Source organism: Haematobia irritans, chromosome 4 (assembly GCF_050003625.1).
Source record: "Haematobia irritans isolate KBUSLIRL chromosome 4, ASM5000362v1, whole genome shotgun sequence".
In the NCBI taxonomy this organism is placed as follows: Eukaryota; Metazoa; Arthropoda; class Insecta; order Diptera; family Muscidae; genus Haematobia; species Haematobia irritans.
In genome coordinates, this window is record NC_134400.1 from 128,881,343 (window position 1) to 128,899,872 (window position 18,530).

The 18,530-nt window shown below is 33.4% G+C and overlaps 1 protein-coding gene across 9 annotated transcripts in view; it reads left to right on the forward strand.

The window, feature by feature from the left end:
- The window catches only part of bol (boule homolog, RNA binding protein), a 276,121-nt gene that overhangs the window by 243,731 nt on the left and 13,860 nt on the right, over positions 1-18,530 (forward strand). For 8 of the 9 annotated variants that reach the window (XR_012721954.1, XM_075307512.1, XM_075307506.1 and 5 more), the window contains 4 exons: positions 8,824-8,883; positions 12,959-13,061; positions 13,157-13,242; positions 13,429-13,462. Coding sequence is in view for 8 of the 9 variants with exons in the window: in XM_075307512.1 (XP_075163627.1) it covers positions 8,824-8,883; positions 12,959-13,061; positions 13,157-13,242; positions 13,429-13,462 (283 nt within the window). In the remaining variant the exon portion in view is untranslated. The remainder of the gene's footprint in view (positions 1-8,823; positions 8,884-12,958; positions 13,062-13,156; positions 13,243-13,428; positions 13,463-18,530) is intronic. The other variant, XM_075307511.1, reaches the window with a different exon arrangement.

The following is an 18,530-nucleotide window of genomic DNA, read 5'->3' on the forward strand; positions in this document are numbered from 1 at the left end:
ATATACTTTATATAGTCGGAAATCGATATTTCGATGTGTTACAAACGGAATGACAAACTTATTATACCCCCGTCACCATTCTATGGTGGTGGGTATAAAAATCATTGGGGGATCCCAAGATGCGTTTTAGAAGAAATGTTTGTGGAATTCTACAAAAGCACTGCATCGGAAGTTGAAAAAAAATCGATGTGAGATTCTGGGATGGGCTTTAAAAGAAATGTTTGTGGAATAACTTCCAATTTTTTGCTGGGTAATTGGATTAATCAGTTCTATGAGTGAATCACAAGAAAAAAATCTGTTGGCTTTAATGCAGCCAAAACATTTCTTCAATATTACTGACATCGTCCTTAGTGATCGGATAATTTTAAGTAACTCTACAATAAAGGTTAAAAGCTTTCAAATTTGTTTTTGTAAAAACGTGTAAATACATGGCATTGTTTGTGCTTGGAGAAGGATAAGAATTTAAGTTGAGGTCAAAGAAAATTGCCAACGAAGGCAAAATGTGTTTTGCCTTTTGAGAAGAAAATTTTCTTGGATTGTAGTCTAAATTTTTTGGGTGTATTGTCAGCTCATTAAATATTCAGGATGTCATTTATAATTTTTTTCGTGTAGAATAAATTCCAGCATCATTGTTAAAATATTAAGCAAACTTCTTTTTTTGGCCCCAATTATCCTTATAATTATAAAACTTGGTTATCTTTAGTTTTAACATAATCAAAGCCTCATAAAGCCTGTGCGTGTGTGCGTTGAAGGTCTTTCACAAATCATATCCTGGTTCTTTCATACATACACATACATTGTTAAAATGTTTCTTTTGTCACGTTTCTCGTATATCACCTGCTACATTACTGTAGTGCCTGTGTGTGTGTGGGTTTGTAAGTGTCTTTTCGTCCCTTTTTATTGTAATTCCATCTAGAGACCCTGGCAAAAAACCATAGAAACTAAAAACAAAAAACTTTTTACTCGGTCAACATAAATTAAATTTGAATTTTGTCCTTGGAGGATTGAAAGAGAGATGGCTTAATGAGCTCTTTTTCCTGTGCTGGTAATTGTTTTCCCCGAATGACGTGTAGAAGAAAGGAAAAACGAAAATTGGCTTAATTCTTCGAAACTCTTATATTTCTAAACGGTTTTTTATAGTTCATATTTCTCCCCCTTTTGTGTATAGCTTCTCCAAAGTTCGCGAATAGATTTGAGCCAAGAAAATAACTTTAATGACAATTATGTAGGCTAAATTTAATACAATCTCAAAAAATTGTGTGGACCGGACCTACAACATTGAAAAAACGTGGACTTGGATCCAAAGACTATGACCCTCCTTTAAGGATTTTAATTGCGAGCCAAAGATGTGGCTTCTTTAAAATAAAGTCATTTTTTGGGTGTATAAATATCCTTTGACTTGCAAATGTGTCGAATTTTAAAAGTTCTAACGATTTTAGCTTGTATCAACAATGGAAGTTACTACTTCAGCAAAACGAGATAACTTACTCACAATGGACTTTGATAGTATGACCTAACACAAAAATTAACAAGTAAGGAAAGTCTAAAGTCGGGCGGGGCCGACTATATATATTATGATTTATCGCTCGATATATATGTATTAGAGGTTTAGGAAAATTAGAGTCATTTTTACAACTTTTCGACTAAGCAGTGGCGATTTTACAAGGAAAATGTTGGTATTTTGACCATTTTTGTCGAAATCAGAAAAACATATTTATTTATTTATTTATTACATATTTATACTTATAAGTAAATTACAAGCATAAAGGATAAAGCTATGGCAACGGAGGTCTTAAGCTTTAGAAAAACATATATATGGGAGCTATATCTAAATCTTAAACGACTTCAACCAAATTTGGCACGCATAGCTACAATGCCAATTCTACTCCCTGTGCCAAATTTCAACTAAATCGGAGCAAAAAATTGGCCTCGGTGGTCGTATGAGTGTAAATCGGGCGAAAGCTATATATGGGAGATATATCCAAATCTGAACTGATTTCAACCAAATTTGGCACGCATAGCAACAATGCTAATTCTACTCCCTGTACAAAATTTGAACTAAATCGGAGTTAAAAATTGGCCTCTGTGGTCATATGAGTGTAAATCGGGCGAAAGCTATATATGGGAGATATATCTAAATCTGAACCGATTTCAATAAAATTTGGCACACTTGACTACACTACTAATTGTACTCCTAATGCAAAATTTCAACCAAATTGGGGTAAAACTCTAGCTTCTGGGACCGTATTAGTCCATATCGGGCGAAAGATGTATATGGGAGCTATATCTAAATCTGAACCGATTTCTTCCAAAATCAATAGGGATCTATTCTGAGCCAAAACACATACTTGTGCCAAATTTGAATTCGATTGGACTAAAACTGCGACCTAGACTTTGATTACAAAAATGTGTTCACGGACAGACGGACATCGCTATATCGACTCAAGAGCCCACCCTGAGCATTTTTGCCAAAGACACCATGTGTCTATCTCGTCTCCTTCTGGGTGTTGCAAACATATGCACTAACTTATAATACCCTGTTCCACAGTGTGGCGCAGGGTATAACAAGTATATACGGCCGTAAGTTCGGCCAGGCTGAAGCTTATGTACCTTCCACAATGGATTGCGTAGAAACTGCCATCCACAATCCAATTACTTGGGTTGTGGAATTTATTGAAAATTTTGTCAAAATTTTATTTCTTTAAACCAAAGATGCAAATCCTTAAAATAAGTCTTAGCCTATATTTGAAGCATTTTTATCTTAAATTTAAAAACTCAATATGATTATGATCAATTAAAAATGTTTTTCTTTATTTTAAGGAACATTTGCCTTACTTCAAAGATCCACAACTTCAACAGAGGGACGCAAAATTTCAAGATTTGTGTCCTAAATTTAATGAACTTTTCAACTTGATGTTGAAAAGCCCAAAGCAAATTTTCACAAAGTTTGTATTCCTTAAAATGGATTATTAAAGAAAAGTAATCGTGAAAAAATGACGTTTTTAGCGGCTAAACTCGATCTTAATACCCACCTTAAACTCGCAAATTTTTCACAATTACTTTTCGTTAATAATCCGTTTTAAGGAATACAAACTTTGTGAAAATTTGCTTTGGGTTTTTCCCATCAAGTTATAATAAAATTTGCAACAAATATGTATAATTTTATGCATTTTTCTTACATATTTAGTTTTCACTTTAGCGATTTAAGCGGCTAAACTCGAAGTTAATACTCACCTTAACATGTGAAAAAAAAGTAATTATGTCTAACAAAATTTCTTCAATTAGTCGATAAATAAGTACTTATATTTGGGTTTTGGCGTGATGCCAGCGTTTTGTTTAGTTAAAACTTTCTACAATTGCCTCATTTGTAAAATTAACCAAATTGTTGTTCCCAGTGGTTTCACTGTTAATGTACATATTCACTTTATATGATAAAGGAACATTATCCTATTATAAATCAATTCATATCAACAATAATACATCCATTACTCATTAAAAACCATTGGACATTGATGGAACATGCATTTTCAACGATAATTTTATGGAAAATTTACTAGCGTCGTTTCAACGTTGGCTTCCAACGCTGTTACAACGCTCAATATTTATAAGCATCGTAAATTTCTGACTGGGATCCCACCTCAGTAATGCTGGTGACATTTCTGAGCGTTTCAAAGCTTCTCTAAGTGGTTTCACTGCAATGTGGAACGCCGTTCGGACTCGGCTATAAAAAGGAGGTCCCTTGTCATTGAGCTTAAAATGGAATCGGGCAGCACTCTGTGATAAGAGAGAAGTTCACCACTGTGGTATCACAATGGACTGAATAGTCTAAGTGAGCCTGATACATCGGGCTGCCACCTAACCTAACCTACCAACTCTGGCAACCATGGTTTCATCGCATTCTACAGCTAGCCAACGTATACAAATCATTGACAACTTGAAATTTTCACATCAAAATTATTTTAAATTTTCAACGTCAATATTTGGTAATTTTCTCTTGAGCTCGCTATTTGAATGTGTGCTCAAAGTTTTCACTTTGTGTGTTAAATTTCCCTAACTCGAACGAATAAAAAAGACCAGTGCACAGAGTAGTGGCATAAAGAAGGATGCGGGCAATAACAGGTTCTCTAACAACCTCATCAAGCATTTCTAGTTTTCGTTTACTAATTAATCGTTTTTTAAGGACTTCTTTTTCTGCTCCTTGAGTTTGATGTTGATTTTTAGAGAGTTTTCTTCTACTATAGAAGAGATTTTGGGTGAATTGGTTGGTTTGGTTGGTTTGAGTACGCTTGTTGGTGGTTAAAGAAGACCATAATTTCAATTTTGTGAAATTTTATTTAATTACTTTAGCTTCCTTTTGACAATTGCACTTGTGACTTCCATTACATTTTTTTTTTAATTCTTCTTATTAATTTTCTGTTTGGACAGTTTCCTGGTTTGCATCCTAAATAGGTTTTGGCTGCTACTCTTCGTTAATTTGAAAAGTGATTTCATATTTCTTTGGCATTCATTCTATTTAGTATGAAATCTACAAGGGCTTCTTGATTATGAACCCAAGTAGTTGGGTAGAAGAAATAAACATAAAGTTCATTCGCCCGAACCGAAACATGTACAGTCTAGGCGTGTATGGATTAGTATCTGGCGTTTTCTTTTCAATGACTATTAATCAGGTTCCTTAATCTAATTTGTCCATAAAAGCTCGAATAATAATTGTAAAATTAAAATATCATGCATTTGGACTTTATTTGCATATTTCAGTATCAGGCTAACATGAAAAATAAAGTATTTCAGCAGGATTGTAAGGGAGAGAGGCAGTACCAACTGCTTACAAAACAACCGAATCAGCGCTGATTGTTGTGGACGATGTCCCGATTTAGAGCAGCTTCTACATAGCGCTGATGGGAGCCACAATGGTGCAATGGTTAGCATGCCCGCCTTGCATACACAAGGTTAGTGTAAAATCCCAGGGCGTTAGCCGACTTAAATTTTAAGTCTGTAGATTATAAATTGTGTTTAGATGGAGTCAGATTTAAATGTATGTATTTGGGACAAAAACCTTTATATATAGCACCCAACACATTTGACGGATTTTATATAGTATCGAAAATGTGGATTTACAAAGTGGTGCAGGGTATAGCATAATATAGTCGGCCCCGCCCGACTTTAGACTTTCCTTACTTGTTTATAGAAAACTTTGTCAACATTTTATTTCTGTAGAAAATTTTGTCAAAATTTTATTTCTATAGAACGTTTGTCAAAATTCTATTTCTATAGAAAATTTTGTCAAAATTTTATTTCTATAAACGTTTTGTCAACATTTTTTTTCTATACAAAATTTTGTCAACATTTTATTTCTATAGAAATTTTTGTCAAAATTTTATTTCTATAGAAAATTTTCTCACAATTGAATTTCAATAGAACATTTTTTAAAAATTTTATTTCTATAGAAATTTTTTTTCTATAGAAATTCTATAGAAAATTTTCTTACAATTTAATTTATAACAGGTTGTCTAAAAAAGAAAAATTATTTTTTATTATTCAACATAGTTCCCTTCAAGAGCGATACAACGATTGTAACGACCTTCCAATTTGTTGATACCATTTTTGGTAGTAGTCCTTCGGTTTTGCCTCAAAATAGGCGTCAGTTTCGGCGATCACCTCTTCATTGAAGCCAAATTTTTTCCCTGCGAGCATCCTTTTGAGGTCTGAGAACAAGAAAAAGTCGCTGGGGCCAGATCTGGAAAATACGGTGGGTGGGGAAGCAATTCGAAGCCCAATTCATGAATTTTTGCCATCGTTCTCAATGAGTTGTGGCACGGTGCGTTGTCTTGGTGGAACAACACTTTTTTCTTCTTCATATGGGGCCGTTTTGCCGCGATTTCGACCTTCAAACGCTCCAATAACGCCATATAATAGTCACTGTTGATGGTTTTTCCCTTCTCAAGATAATCGATAAAAATTATTCCATGGGCATCCCAAAAAACAGAGGCCATTATTTTGCCAGCGGGCTTTTGAGTCTTTCCACGCTTCGGAAACGGTTCACCGGTCGCTGTCCTCTTAGCCGACTGTCGATTGGACTCAGGAGTGTAGTGATGGAGCCATGTTTCATCCATTGTCACATATCGACGGAAAAACTCGGGTGTATTACGAGTTAAAAGCTGCAAACACCGCTCAGAATCATCAACACGTTGTTGTTTCTGGTCAAATGTGAGCTCGCGCGGCATCCATTTTGCACAGAGCTTCCGCATATCCAAATATTGATGTATGATATGACCAACACGTTCCTTTGATATCTTTAAGGCCTCTGCTATCTCGATCAACTTCATTTTGCGGTCATTCAAAATCATTTTGTGGATTTTTTGATGTTTTCATTCACCGCCCTCCGTGCTCATTTCACCACGCTTGAATTTTGCGTACCAATCAATTATTGTTGATTTTTCTAGGGCAGAGTCCGGAAACTCATTATCCAGCCAAGTTTTTATTTCCACCGTATTTTTACCCTTCAGAAAACAGTATTTTATCAAAACACGAAATTCCTTTTTTCCATTTTTTTTTTCACAATAACAAAAGTTGCTTCACAAAAGACGCTCTATCTCACAAACTAATTGACTTACAGACGTCAAATTTTGACACGAATCATTTGAAGGTTGGTACTATATAAAAATAATATGCATTTAATACTAGCGACGCCATCTATGTGTCAGACCGGGGACTTATTAGCCAACCTGTTATTGAACATTTTTTAAAAATTGTATTTCTATAGAAATTTTTTTCTATAGAAAATGTCGTCAAAGTTTTATTTCTATAGAAAATTTTTACAAATTTTAATTTCTATGGAAAACTTTATTAAAATATTATTTCATTAGAAAATTTTGTGAAAATTTGGTCAAAAATTCATTTCTATAGAAAATTTGTCAAAATTTTATTTCTATAGAAAGTTATCGCAAAATTTTATTTTCTTATAAAATTTTTATAAATTTTTTTTCCGATGCAAAATATTGCATAATTTTGTATCTATACAGAAAATTTTGCCAAAATTTTTATTTCTATATAAAATTTTGAAAAAATTACCAATTTGACGAAAATGGACCAAAATCAACCAAATACCATTTGGTCCGACCGTCGGACAACCTGGTTACGGTTATACATTAAAAAATGTCATTAGGTCTTGTCATGTGCGATGGAAATTGGGATTGAAGATACAATACTTCGTATGTAAGGTGGACAAGCTAACAATTACACCAAATAAGCTTCCAAAAAGGTCGTATACACAGAATAATTTTTGGTTTCAATCAAGAAATTAATTGATTCACTTGGTTTTTAATTGAAATTTCTTTCTATGAATCCTTAATGTCAATTTAAATAATAATTGAATCAGCTTAAAAATTAATTGATAAAATTAATTTTTTTGATTGATTTAAAAAATCGTTCAATCAATTAGATTTTTTCTTGAACAATTTATAGAATTCATTTACATTTTAATTGGTATAATATTGGCGATATTTTTTTTCTGTGCAAGCTAAATTCTGGAATCTATCGCAAAAATACTTTAAATTGGCATATTTTCCTCTGTTGATTAAGCTATCCCGGTAGCTTAAACTCGAACTTAGTACACACCTTAACAAGTGAAAAAACTTAATTATGTCTAATAAATTTTCTTGAATTTGTCTAAAAATATTTACTTATTTTTGTGACATTGGCGTGATGCCAGCGTTTATAATACTTTTTAGTTAAATTTTTCTAAAATAAACCGAAAGTTTTCTTCCTGGTGGGTTCACTGTTTTTTCAGTGTAGATTAACGCTATAAATTAACGTAGATTAACGCTATAAATTATATACCAAAAAAAAAAAAACTATATAAAATGCCTTCCATCCATAGTAGTTTTTTTTTTTAATTTAGAACATCCCAAGATTGTTTTACAAAATGCTGATTTAACTATTAGTTCAATGTTATAGTATTTATTGGTTGTCTTATCAAGTTAATAATTTAGCTTTGTATTTTTGTTTTAATCTAATTTGCCTTAATTAATTTTTTTTCTATGTCATTATTTGTTTTTAACACCGTGATTTTTTATATTAATTTTTTTTGTTAAATTATAAACGGAAACGTTGTGTAAATGATATCTCTGCCTTGGTATTTTTTTTTTTCATTTCGAAAAATGTGTACAGAAAATGTTGTGTTTCGTTCATTGCGTTGCGTTGCGTTGCGTTACGTTACGTTAAACATAATACAGAGTTGCAATTCTCGTTCGTTGGTTCGTTGTTGATTCGTTCTCTCGTTACATAATTTATACATATACCATACCTTACTATTCTACTTCTTGCCTATACAAGTCTATGAGAAACTGAACTCTCACCTGTAGAATCTGAGCAAACATCAAACCAAAATAATGCTAACTAAAAAAACTAGGAGTTTTGTTCCAAATGCTGTAATAAACACAAAAACGAGAACTATTTTTTCTTCTTATAAGTTGAGTTACAGTTCAAGTTTAATTTTTCTTTTTTGAATTACCAGTTATGGTTACTCTGTTGCCGTTACATTTGAATTTTTTTAAAGGTTTTCTTACACCAATAAAAAAAAATGTGCAAAAAACTCATTTCCATAAAACAATAGTTCTGGTTCTTTAGTTTGTGTTGCGTTTAATTTTAATACAAGTTAAGTTTTAATTTTTATGGTTCATACTTACCAAGAGATCAAAATTCGTTTCTTATAGAAAAGCACCCAATTTTTGATGAAATCTATATATGTATATAAATTATTAAATTAATTTTTTTTAATATTTTTCCCTTTTGCTCTTCTCCTTGATTTATGGGACCAATCAACAGGGTGAATGCGTAGTACTGAGGGACAGAAAACTGAATATAGCACCGGCTATCAAGAAACAGGTAAGTTTTAAAAAATCATAAAATGATATGATCATATTTTATTGCTGATTTGTCTTATTTTTGTATTCTTGCGATTAGTTCAGTTTACATATAAATGTCGGTACTGGGTGTCATATTTGGGGTTAGTTTTATTGAAAAAAAAAAATGCAAATATACATTGCCCTTTACCGTTTTGACCAAACCTGGATGTGAAATTTTAAATTTTGGACCATTATATGTCGCATATTGAAAGTCAACAAAAAAGTAAGATAAAATAATGAAAATAAAATTTAAAATTTCACCCCCTCGGGGAGTTGAGTCTGTGCCTTTTGACTTTTTCACTTCCATGGAAGTTCTTTTGAGAATGTTTTACTAGGATTTTTAATTTTTTATTGAGTGTAAATGGAAATAATATTTTTCTACAAAAATATACCCCGAATATAAGAAAATAAAAACGATGTAAAAATAAAAAAAAAATCATTTGAAAAAATATTTGATAAAAAATTGCCGCTGGTGAGATTTGAACCTGTGTTCTTTATTTTTTTTTCATTCATACTAAGAAAGAACATCTCAAGAAGTAGTTAGAATGTTATGCCTTGGTGTCATATTATGATTATATCACAAACATTTGAATAGACGTTTTGATGAATCGTGTTCAATGGTGCTAACATACACAGGTTCAATCTCCCAGCAAAAAAAAAAAAAACGTCGCCAAAACAGCATTGAAAATGTTCTTTTGGAACTCGAATGTGGTGTAAAGATGGCTCATGGGCTTGTCATATGACGAATGTCCGCCATTTAAACAGCCGTTGCACTGAATTTGCATCACTTCTTAAGATGTGATCCAAATTCAGTGATTTGGATGTGAATTTAAAAATTTTATGATATTTTGCCAAATGAATTATTTTTATATTTTTTAATGATTTGTCTAAAACGTTTGACCTGTTTTCAAAAATTCGCCATTTTTCTAGAATCGATTTAGCATCCTTTTCGACAAAATGTAAATAATTTCTACCATTTTATTAATACTTACTCTACCATTTTATTTGTACTTACGAGTTATAAACAATTTCATTAAAAGAACTTCCTGTGTAGATAAAATTAAGATGGGAGGACATTTTTGGAAGTGCATTTTTTTTGCTGAGCTCTTTTTTATACCCTCCACCATAGGTATATTAACTTTGTCATTCCGTTTGTTACACATCGAAATATTGCTCTAAGACCCCATAAAGTATATATATTCTGGGTCGTAGTGAAATTCTGAGTCGATCTGAGCATGTCCGTCCGTCCGCCCGTCCGTCTGTTGAAATCACGCTAACTTCCGAACGAAACAAGCTATCGACTTGAAACTGGCACAATTAGTTGTTATTGATGTAGGTCGGATGGTATTGCAAATGGGCCATATCGGTCCACTTTTACGTATAGCCCCCATATAAACGGACCCCCAAATTTGGCTTGCGATTGCTCTAAGAGAAGCAATTTTCATCCGATCCGGCTGAAATTTGGTACATGGTCCACATCGGTTTATAATTATATATAGCCCCCATATAAACCGATCCCCAGATTTGGCTTGCGGAGCCTCTAAGAGAAGCAAATTTCATCCGAACAGGCTGAAATTTGTTACATGGTGTTAGTATATGGTCTCTAACAACCATGCAAAAATTGGTCCACATCGGTTTATAATTATATATAGCCCCCATATAAACCGATCCCCAGATTTGGCTTGCGGAGCCTATAAGAGAAGCAAATTTCATCCGATCCGACTGAAATTTGGTACATGGTGTAAGTTTCTAATGACCCCGCAAAAATTGGTTTCTAATGACCATGCAAAAATTGGTCGAAATCGATCCATAATTATATATAGGCCCCATTTAAACTTAAACCGCACACTAGATATGCTATAGTTTTCGAGACGTCAGATATCACTCCTTATATCTTCTATAACGGATCGCTGCCTGATAAGCGATTTTGCAAAAACTATTGGCACGAAATATAATGACTATTGTATGAGCTGTCATGATGCGGAGGAAAAGAAATCAATTAAACATCTCTTGTGTGAGTGTCCTGCATTTTGTGTAAGACGTAAGCGGATTTTAGTGGCATATAGCTTTAGATTACAGGCGGACTTGGAAAACGTTAACTTAAGCAGTCTGTTAATGTTTTTGGAACAATCTGGTTGGTTCAACAAAAGAGAATAATAGAGAAGGTTCAGTGGTTAAAACTAGAAGTGTCCATATGTAATAGGTACTTTTAGTTGAATGTGGTATCACAATGGACTGAATAGTCTAAGTGAGCCTGAAACTTAATCGGGCTGCCACTTTAACCTAACCTAACCTACACGGCACAACTTCTAAAGCAATGAAAGGGACCCAAAAAAGGAGTACTACCGTCCTTTTCAATAGCCTTCATCTTTGTGCCGAAAACGGTTAAAGTGTGATACGGTCAAAATTTGGTCAAGGGAAAACGCGTGTAAATCGGTGAAATCGTTTATTTAAAAAATCAAATTAAATTTCTTTTTCAAGTTCAATTAGTATAAAATTCAGGAAAAATATTCAGTTAGGCTTTCGCTTTTCCAAATCCGAATTGCCGGGCCTCACGCTTGACACCTGCCATCAGATTTTGTACAGCCACCTTGTCCACCTTCTTCGCCACAGAAAGCCAGTTTTCCTTGAACTGCTGCTCATCCTTAGCAGTTTTTTGGTCTTCTTTAGATTCCGCTTGACAATAGCCCAGTATTTCTCAATTGGGCGGAGCTCTGGCGTGTTGGGAGGGTTCTTGTCCTTGGGAACCACCTGCACGTTGTTGGCGGCGTACCACTCCTTGGCCTTTTTACCGTAATGGCAAGATGCCAAATCCGGCCAAAACAGTACGGAACAACCGTGTTTCTTCAGGAAAGGTAGCAGACGTTTATTCAAACACTCTTTCACGTAAATTTCTTGGTTGACAGTCCCGGAAGCTATGAAAATGCTGCTTTTCAAGCCACAGGTACAGATGGCTTGTCAAACCAGATATTTCTTTGCGAACTTTGACAGTTTTATGTGCTTGAAAATATCTGCTACCTTTCCCCTTCCTTTTGCCGTATAAAACTCCTGTCCCGGAAGCTGCTTGTAGTCGGCTTTGACGTAGATTTCGTCGTCCATTACCACGCAGTCAAACTTCGTCAGCATCGTCGTGTACAGCCTCCGGGATCGCGCTTTGGCCGTCGTATTTTGTTTATCATCGCGAATTGGAGTCACTACCTTCTTGTAAGTCGATAGTCCGGCTCGTTTTTTGGCTCGATGCACGGTTGTAGACGATACACCCAGCTTATTTGCGGCATCTCGGAGAGAGAGGTTAGGGTTTCGCTTGAAACTACCGGCAACTCTCTTTGTCGTCTCAGCGGCTTCCGGTTTTCGATTTCCCCCCGATCCAGACTTCCTGGCTGTCGACAAACATTCCCCAAACACTTTAATTACATTTGTAACGGTTGATTTGGCAACTTTTAGCGATTTTGGCAGCTTTGCGTGCGAGTAGCTCGGATTTTCGCGATGCGCGAGCAAAATTTTGATACGTTGCTCTTCTTGCTTGGACGGCATTTTGACAACTGAAAAGTGAATTCCAAAATCAAAATAGGAGCAACATTCTAAACACACACACCTTCAAAATGAGGGGTATTCAGGTTTTTTAAATGCAAACTTGAAAGAAATACGTCGAGTTTATATTGACCAACTTTTGACCGTATCACCAAAAAAATCTGCAAACAAGGACAGACACAAAAATCTAGATCGAGTCAGGAGATGGTTTTGAGTCTATCGGTATATACTTTATGGGGTATAAAGCCAATATTTGTGGTAGATGCATTTTCCTGCCGATCGAAGTTATGAAACCCTGGCCTCTATGGGGCTTAGAATATAAAAATCGGATATCTTATTATTTGATAATCGAAGACTAATTTGCTGTTTAATGGAATTCAAACTTAATTTAAATAATTAAAAAAAATATATATTTTCCTTTTATTTTCCTATTTTATTTTTATTTTTAGAAAATATTAAAATAAATCTTGTTTCCTATTTAATTTTCTTTTTTTATATTTTTTTCTCTCTCTTTCTTTATTCAGTCGATTGTGGCAACAAATGGTGCTGTATATTACACAACCACACCTCCAGCCCCAATAAGCAATATGCCCATTGATCAGTTTGCCGCCGCTGTTTATCCACCAGGTGAATAACATTTTTGTCTATATCACAAAATTGTTCTATGTGACATGTTTTACTTATCTCATATATTTTTTGCTTCAATTTCAATTACAATTTAGCTGCTGCTACAGCTGCTGGTATGCCAACTCTTTACCCACCTTCGATGCAATATCAACCATTCTATCAATACTACAGTGTGCCAATGGTAAGTGCCAAAGGCGATTTTATTTGTAAATTTCACATGATATTCCAAAATGGAGAATCTGCACATCCTGTCTAATATAACATTGAACATAGTTGTATAGTCTGTGTGAACACTCCCCTCAAATTAATATATTTGTTTTAATTTATTCCGCTAACGTTTATGCATTTCTATTTTACCATTTTACAGAATGTACCCACCATTTGGCCCCAAAATTATCAAGGTAATTAAAATTTATCTGTTTTTCTCGCATCCTTAGTATTTGAAATAGGCAAACAAGCCAAGTATCATAGAAATACACTTACACAAACAAATACAATTAACATTAATACCTTTTTACTGAAATATATATCTGTGGTTTTTTGGTAAAACAATTTATGGCTCATTTTCTCGGCAGAGCGAAATTAATGTCTTCAAAATAGCTATGTTGCATTTTCATTTAAGAAAATATTAAAATTCAATATTATAAATAATTCTGATTTTTTACAAGTTTTTTTTTTTTCATTTTTTTTTTATTTTTAAAATGTATGGATTTTTCTTTTAAGAAAATATGATATAAGCGGTTTTGTCAAAATTATGGACTTATGTTGTTTTGTCATAGATATAATATATCCACAGATATAATATATATATATATATATATATATATATATATATATATATATATATATATATATATATATATATATATATATATATATATATATATATATATATATATATATATATATATATATATATATATATATATATATATATATATATATATATATATATTACTATATACTAAGTATACACAAATATTGTTTCAAATTATTTGCAAAAGTTTTATGCATGTTGTGAAGAACAAATAAATAGCAACAAAAAAAAAAAAAAAAAAATAACATGAAAAAAAATGAACATAGACAAAATGAAATCTAATTAAAAAGAATTAAATTATCATACATATTAAATAAAATTAATTAATTGATTTTTAGTTAGTTTTATTATAATTTGATTAAATTTATTGGAATTTAATTTAATTTTTTTGAATCAACGTCCATCCATAAATAATTTTATTTTTTGAAGGTGGGTATTAAGATCGAGTTTAGCTGGTAAAATCGAAAATAAATCTGTAAAATTATAATTATTTTTCGAAAATTTTATTTTAACCTGATGGGGAATAATCCACAGCATCAATTGAAAAAATTTATTGGCCAGAAGTCTGATATAACTAGCTTTTTAATCAAATTAAAAAAACATAAAGTCAGAAAATAATTGGGCATTTGTACGTTTCTAATTAATATATTAATTATCCCAAATTATTGCCAATTAAAAGTATTATTGAAAAATTTTATTTGGAAATAATTAGTTTCTACACGCAGAGAAGGAATATGATCACCTCAAACATGTTTCAAGAGCAAAATGTTATTTTTGTATGGTGACCATGTACCATGTTTGTCACTAAAATGTTATTTTCTCGTCAAATATAACCTGCTTGCCGAAATCAGATACATGATTTCCGAGGAAATAACATGGTTGCGAAAACCATGTTACATGGTCACAACCCAAAAATAACATTTTGCTCTTAAAACATGTTTGAGGTGATCATATTCCTTCTCTGGGTGTATATACATAATAATTACCCAGCAAGAACGATTATAAGTTGTTCTTCAAACATTTTTTCTTTTAAAGTGCTTCCGATGAAGTTCTTTTGGACAAGTCTTAGAAATAACGCACCAGCATAAAAATTTGGGGGTTCTTCTAAAAGCACAACTATAAAATTTTTTTATTCACATCCAAAACACTGAATTCGGATCACACCTCAAGAAGTGATCTAAATTCAATGAAATGTTTGTTGAAATGGTGGACATCTGTCCTATGACAAGCCCCCGAGCAAAAAAAAAATTGGAAGTTGTTCCACAAACATTCCTTTTAAAGCGCATCCGGGAATCCACAATCAAGTTTTTTCCACTTCCGATGCAGTCCCCCATCAAGTTTTTTCCACTTCCTATGCAGTCCTTTTGGACAAGTCCACAAACATTTCCATAAAGAGCATCCCGGGATCCCATATTTATTTTTTCATTTCCGATGCAATCCTTTTCGATAAGTCTTAGAAAGTACGGAAAGATCGTTTTAAGTGAAAATTAAACTTTTGTACTATTAAATTTCGTAAAAAAAATAGAAAATCGATAAAAAAGTAAAAAAAATAATCAAACAAATAAAAAAAATCATCCCCACTGGGATTTGAACTTGTGCCGTTTGACTTTTTATACCCTTCACCACTACTGTGGTACAGGGTATAATAAGTTTGTGCATTTGTATGTAACGCCAACAAATAGTGGAAATAGACACATCTTTTAGTATACCGATCGGCTTAGAATTAAATTCTGAGTCGATTTAGCGATGTCCGTCTGTCTGTCTGTCTGTCTGTCCGTCCATCTGTCTGTATATGTAATTTTGTGCACAAAGTAAAGCTCGCAATTTAAGTCCTATCGTCCTCAAATTTGGCATAGGGCCGTTTCTTGGAACAGAGATAATCGCTATTGGTTTTGGAAAAAATCGGTTCAGTTTTAGATATAGCTGCCATATATATTTATCCCCGATTTGGTCATAGTTAGCGTGTTTATTAACCGATTTTCTTGAAATACCGTACATCCAAATATCTTATGAATCTCGAAAATCTTGCAAAATATCAGCCAAATCGGTTCAGATTTAGATATAGCTCCCATATATATCTTACGTCCGATTTAGACTCATATGACCACAGAGGACAAAGTTTACTACCGATCTTCGTGAAATTTTGCACAGAGGGTAGAATTGATATTCTACCAATGCTTGGTAAATTTGATTGAAATCGGTTCAAATTTAGATATAGCTCCCATATATATCTTTCGCCCGATTTGGACTTATATGGTCTCAAAAGCCAGAGTTTTGCCCTGACTTACTTCAAATTTTGCACAAGCGGTACTTTTAACGATACTATTGTATGTGCCAAATATGGTCAAAATCGATTCAGATTTGGATATAGCTCCCATATATATCTTTCGTCCGATTTGAACTTATATAGCCTCAAAATCCAGGGTTTTGCCGTGATTTGCTTCAAATTTCGCACAAGGAGTACGTTTAGTAGTATCGGTAATTGTGCCAAATTTGGTTGAAATCGGTTCAGATTTAGATATGGTTCCCATATATATCTTCCGTCCGATTTGCACCCATATGACCCGGGGGCCAAATTTATACTCCCATTTACGTGAAATTTCGCATAGATAGCAGAATTATTATTCTAACTATACATGTCAAATTTAGTTAAAATCGGTTCAGATTATATATAGCTCCCGTATAAACATACACCAGAGTTGGGGAAATATGGTAGACTGTTACACATTTTAGACCCATTTTGAATGGAAGTTTCCTCCAATTAACTGGATAGAGTTAGCCGATTTATATTTTATTTCTAGAGAATTTGTAGAAGTAAAAAAATTGTCTCCTTTATATAGCTTCCAGCAAATGTGAAGTAGTTGAGATGGTAACACAAATTTTGGCCTACATAGGGGTGAAGGGAAGTTTCCTATATAGTCGGTGAAGGGAAGTTTCCTATATAGTCGGCCCCGCCCGACTTTAGACTTTACTTGTTTTTTTTTTTTTTTGCAAATTGCCATAATTTTTAACCATTGAAAAGAAAACGCCAGACACAAAACTATACACGGCTAGACTGTACATGTTTCAGTTCGGGCGAATGAACTTTTCCACAGCCTTTATGTTAGTATAGATCTGGCTGGGAGAGATAACTCAATTTTGTTCCCTTTATGCTAGCTTCTTATGGAGAAAACATTTGGGAATTTTCTTCTTAACAAATTGAATCATCTTAACTCCCTCTGTGCATCATCTTTTCAATGCATTGTGTTCAACGGCGTTTGTGGCTGAGTATGCTAAGGCATTCTGTTATGGTGTCAAGGGACCCAGGTTCAACCCCCGGTGGCAGCGAAGAAGTTTTTCAATTTATAAAAATTAGAAAATAAAAAAATAAAAATGTAACAAATAATACAGATAAAAATAAAAAGTGAAATTGGAAAAAAATTGTTTTTTTTTTAATTTCTTCATCCAAAAGAACTTGCAAGGCACAACTTCTAAAGCAATGCAAAGGATCCAAAAATGAAGTATTTCCGTCCTATAACAAGCCCATGTAAAATTCATTGGAGATGATCCAAGTTTGCACTACTTCCGGATCACAAGTTGGGGATCAAAACTACTTGTTTGGAAGCTATTTTTATACCTTCCACCATGACCTCCGGAGCCCCTTGGAAGAGCAAAATTCATACGATTCGGTTGAAATTTGGTACGTGATGTTAGTATATGGTATCCAACAACCATGCAGGAATTGTTTCATATCAGTCCATAATTAAATATAGCACCCATATAAACCGATCCCCAGATTTGACCTCCGGTGAATTTTGGGGAAGCAAAATTCATTCGATCTGGTTGAAATTTGGTACTTGGTGGTAGTATATAATATTTAGCAACGATGCCAAAAGTGGTCCATATCAGTCCATAATCATATATAGCCCCCATATAAACCGATCCCAAGATTTGGTTTTGGAGCCTCTTGGAGGAGCAAATTTCATTCGAGTCAGTTGAAATTTGGTACATTGTGCTAGTATATGGTCGTTAACAATCATGCCTAACTAGGTCCATATCGGTCTATAGTTATATATACCCTCAGATAAATCGATCCCCAAGCACACAAGAAATGGTCCATATCAAGTTCATAATTGTATATAGCCCCCCATATAAGCGACCCCCATATTTCAATTCTGGCTCTCTACGTACCGTGCAAAAGTCCATATCGATTCGTAATTATTTGTAGACTTACCTATACGTACCTTTTTTTGGTCTAATATATACCACATATGGACTAACTCACAATTTAGAAAACGATGTTAAGAAGTTTTAAGATACCACAACCCAAGTAATTCGATTGTGGATGGCAGTCTTTCGTAGAAGTTTCTACGCAATCCATGGTGGAGGGTATACAAGATTCGGCCTGGGCGAACTTACGGCCCCATATACTTGTTTTTACTGGGATATGTTAAATTCATCGCTTCCTCTACTGTTTTTGGCAACGCTCGTGTTGTAAGGGCTATAACATATGCCCGTTTAAAATTAAATTTTAAATTTTGGAAAATCAAAAAAAAAAAATATGAAAATAAAATTAAGAATTCTTAAGCCAATAGCTTTAGTTGCTAGTGTTTAAATCTTCTTTTTATTTATTGTAATTTTAATTATAATAAATATACAAAAAAAAATAAATA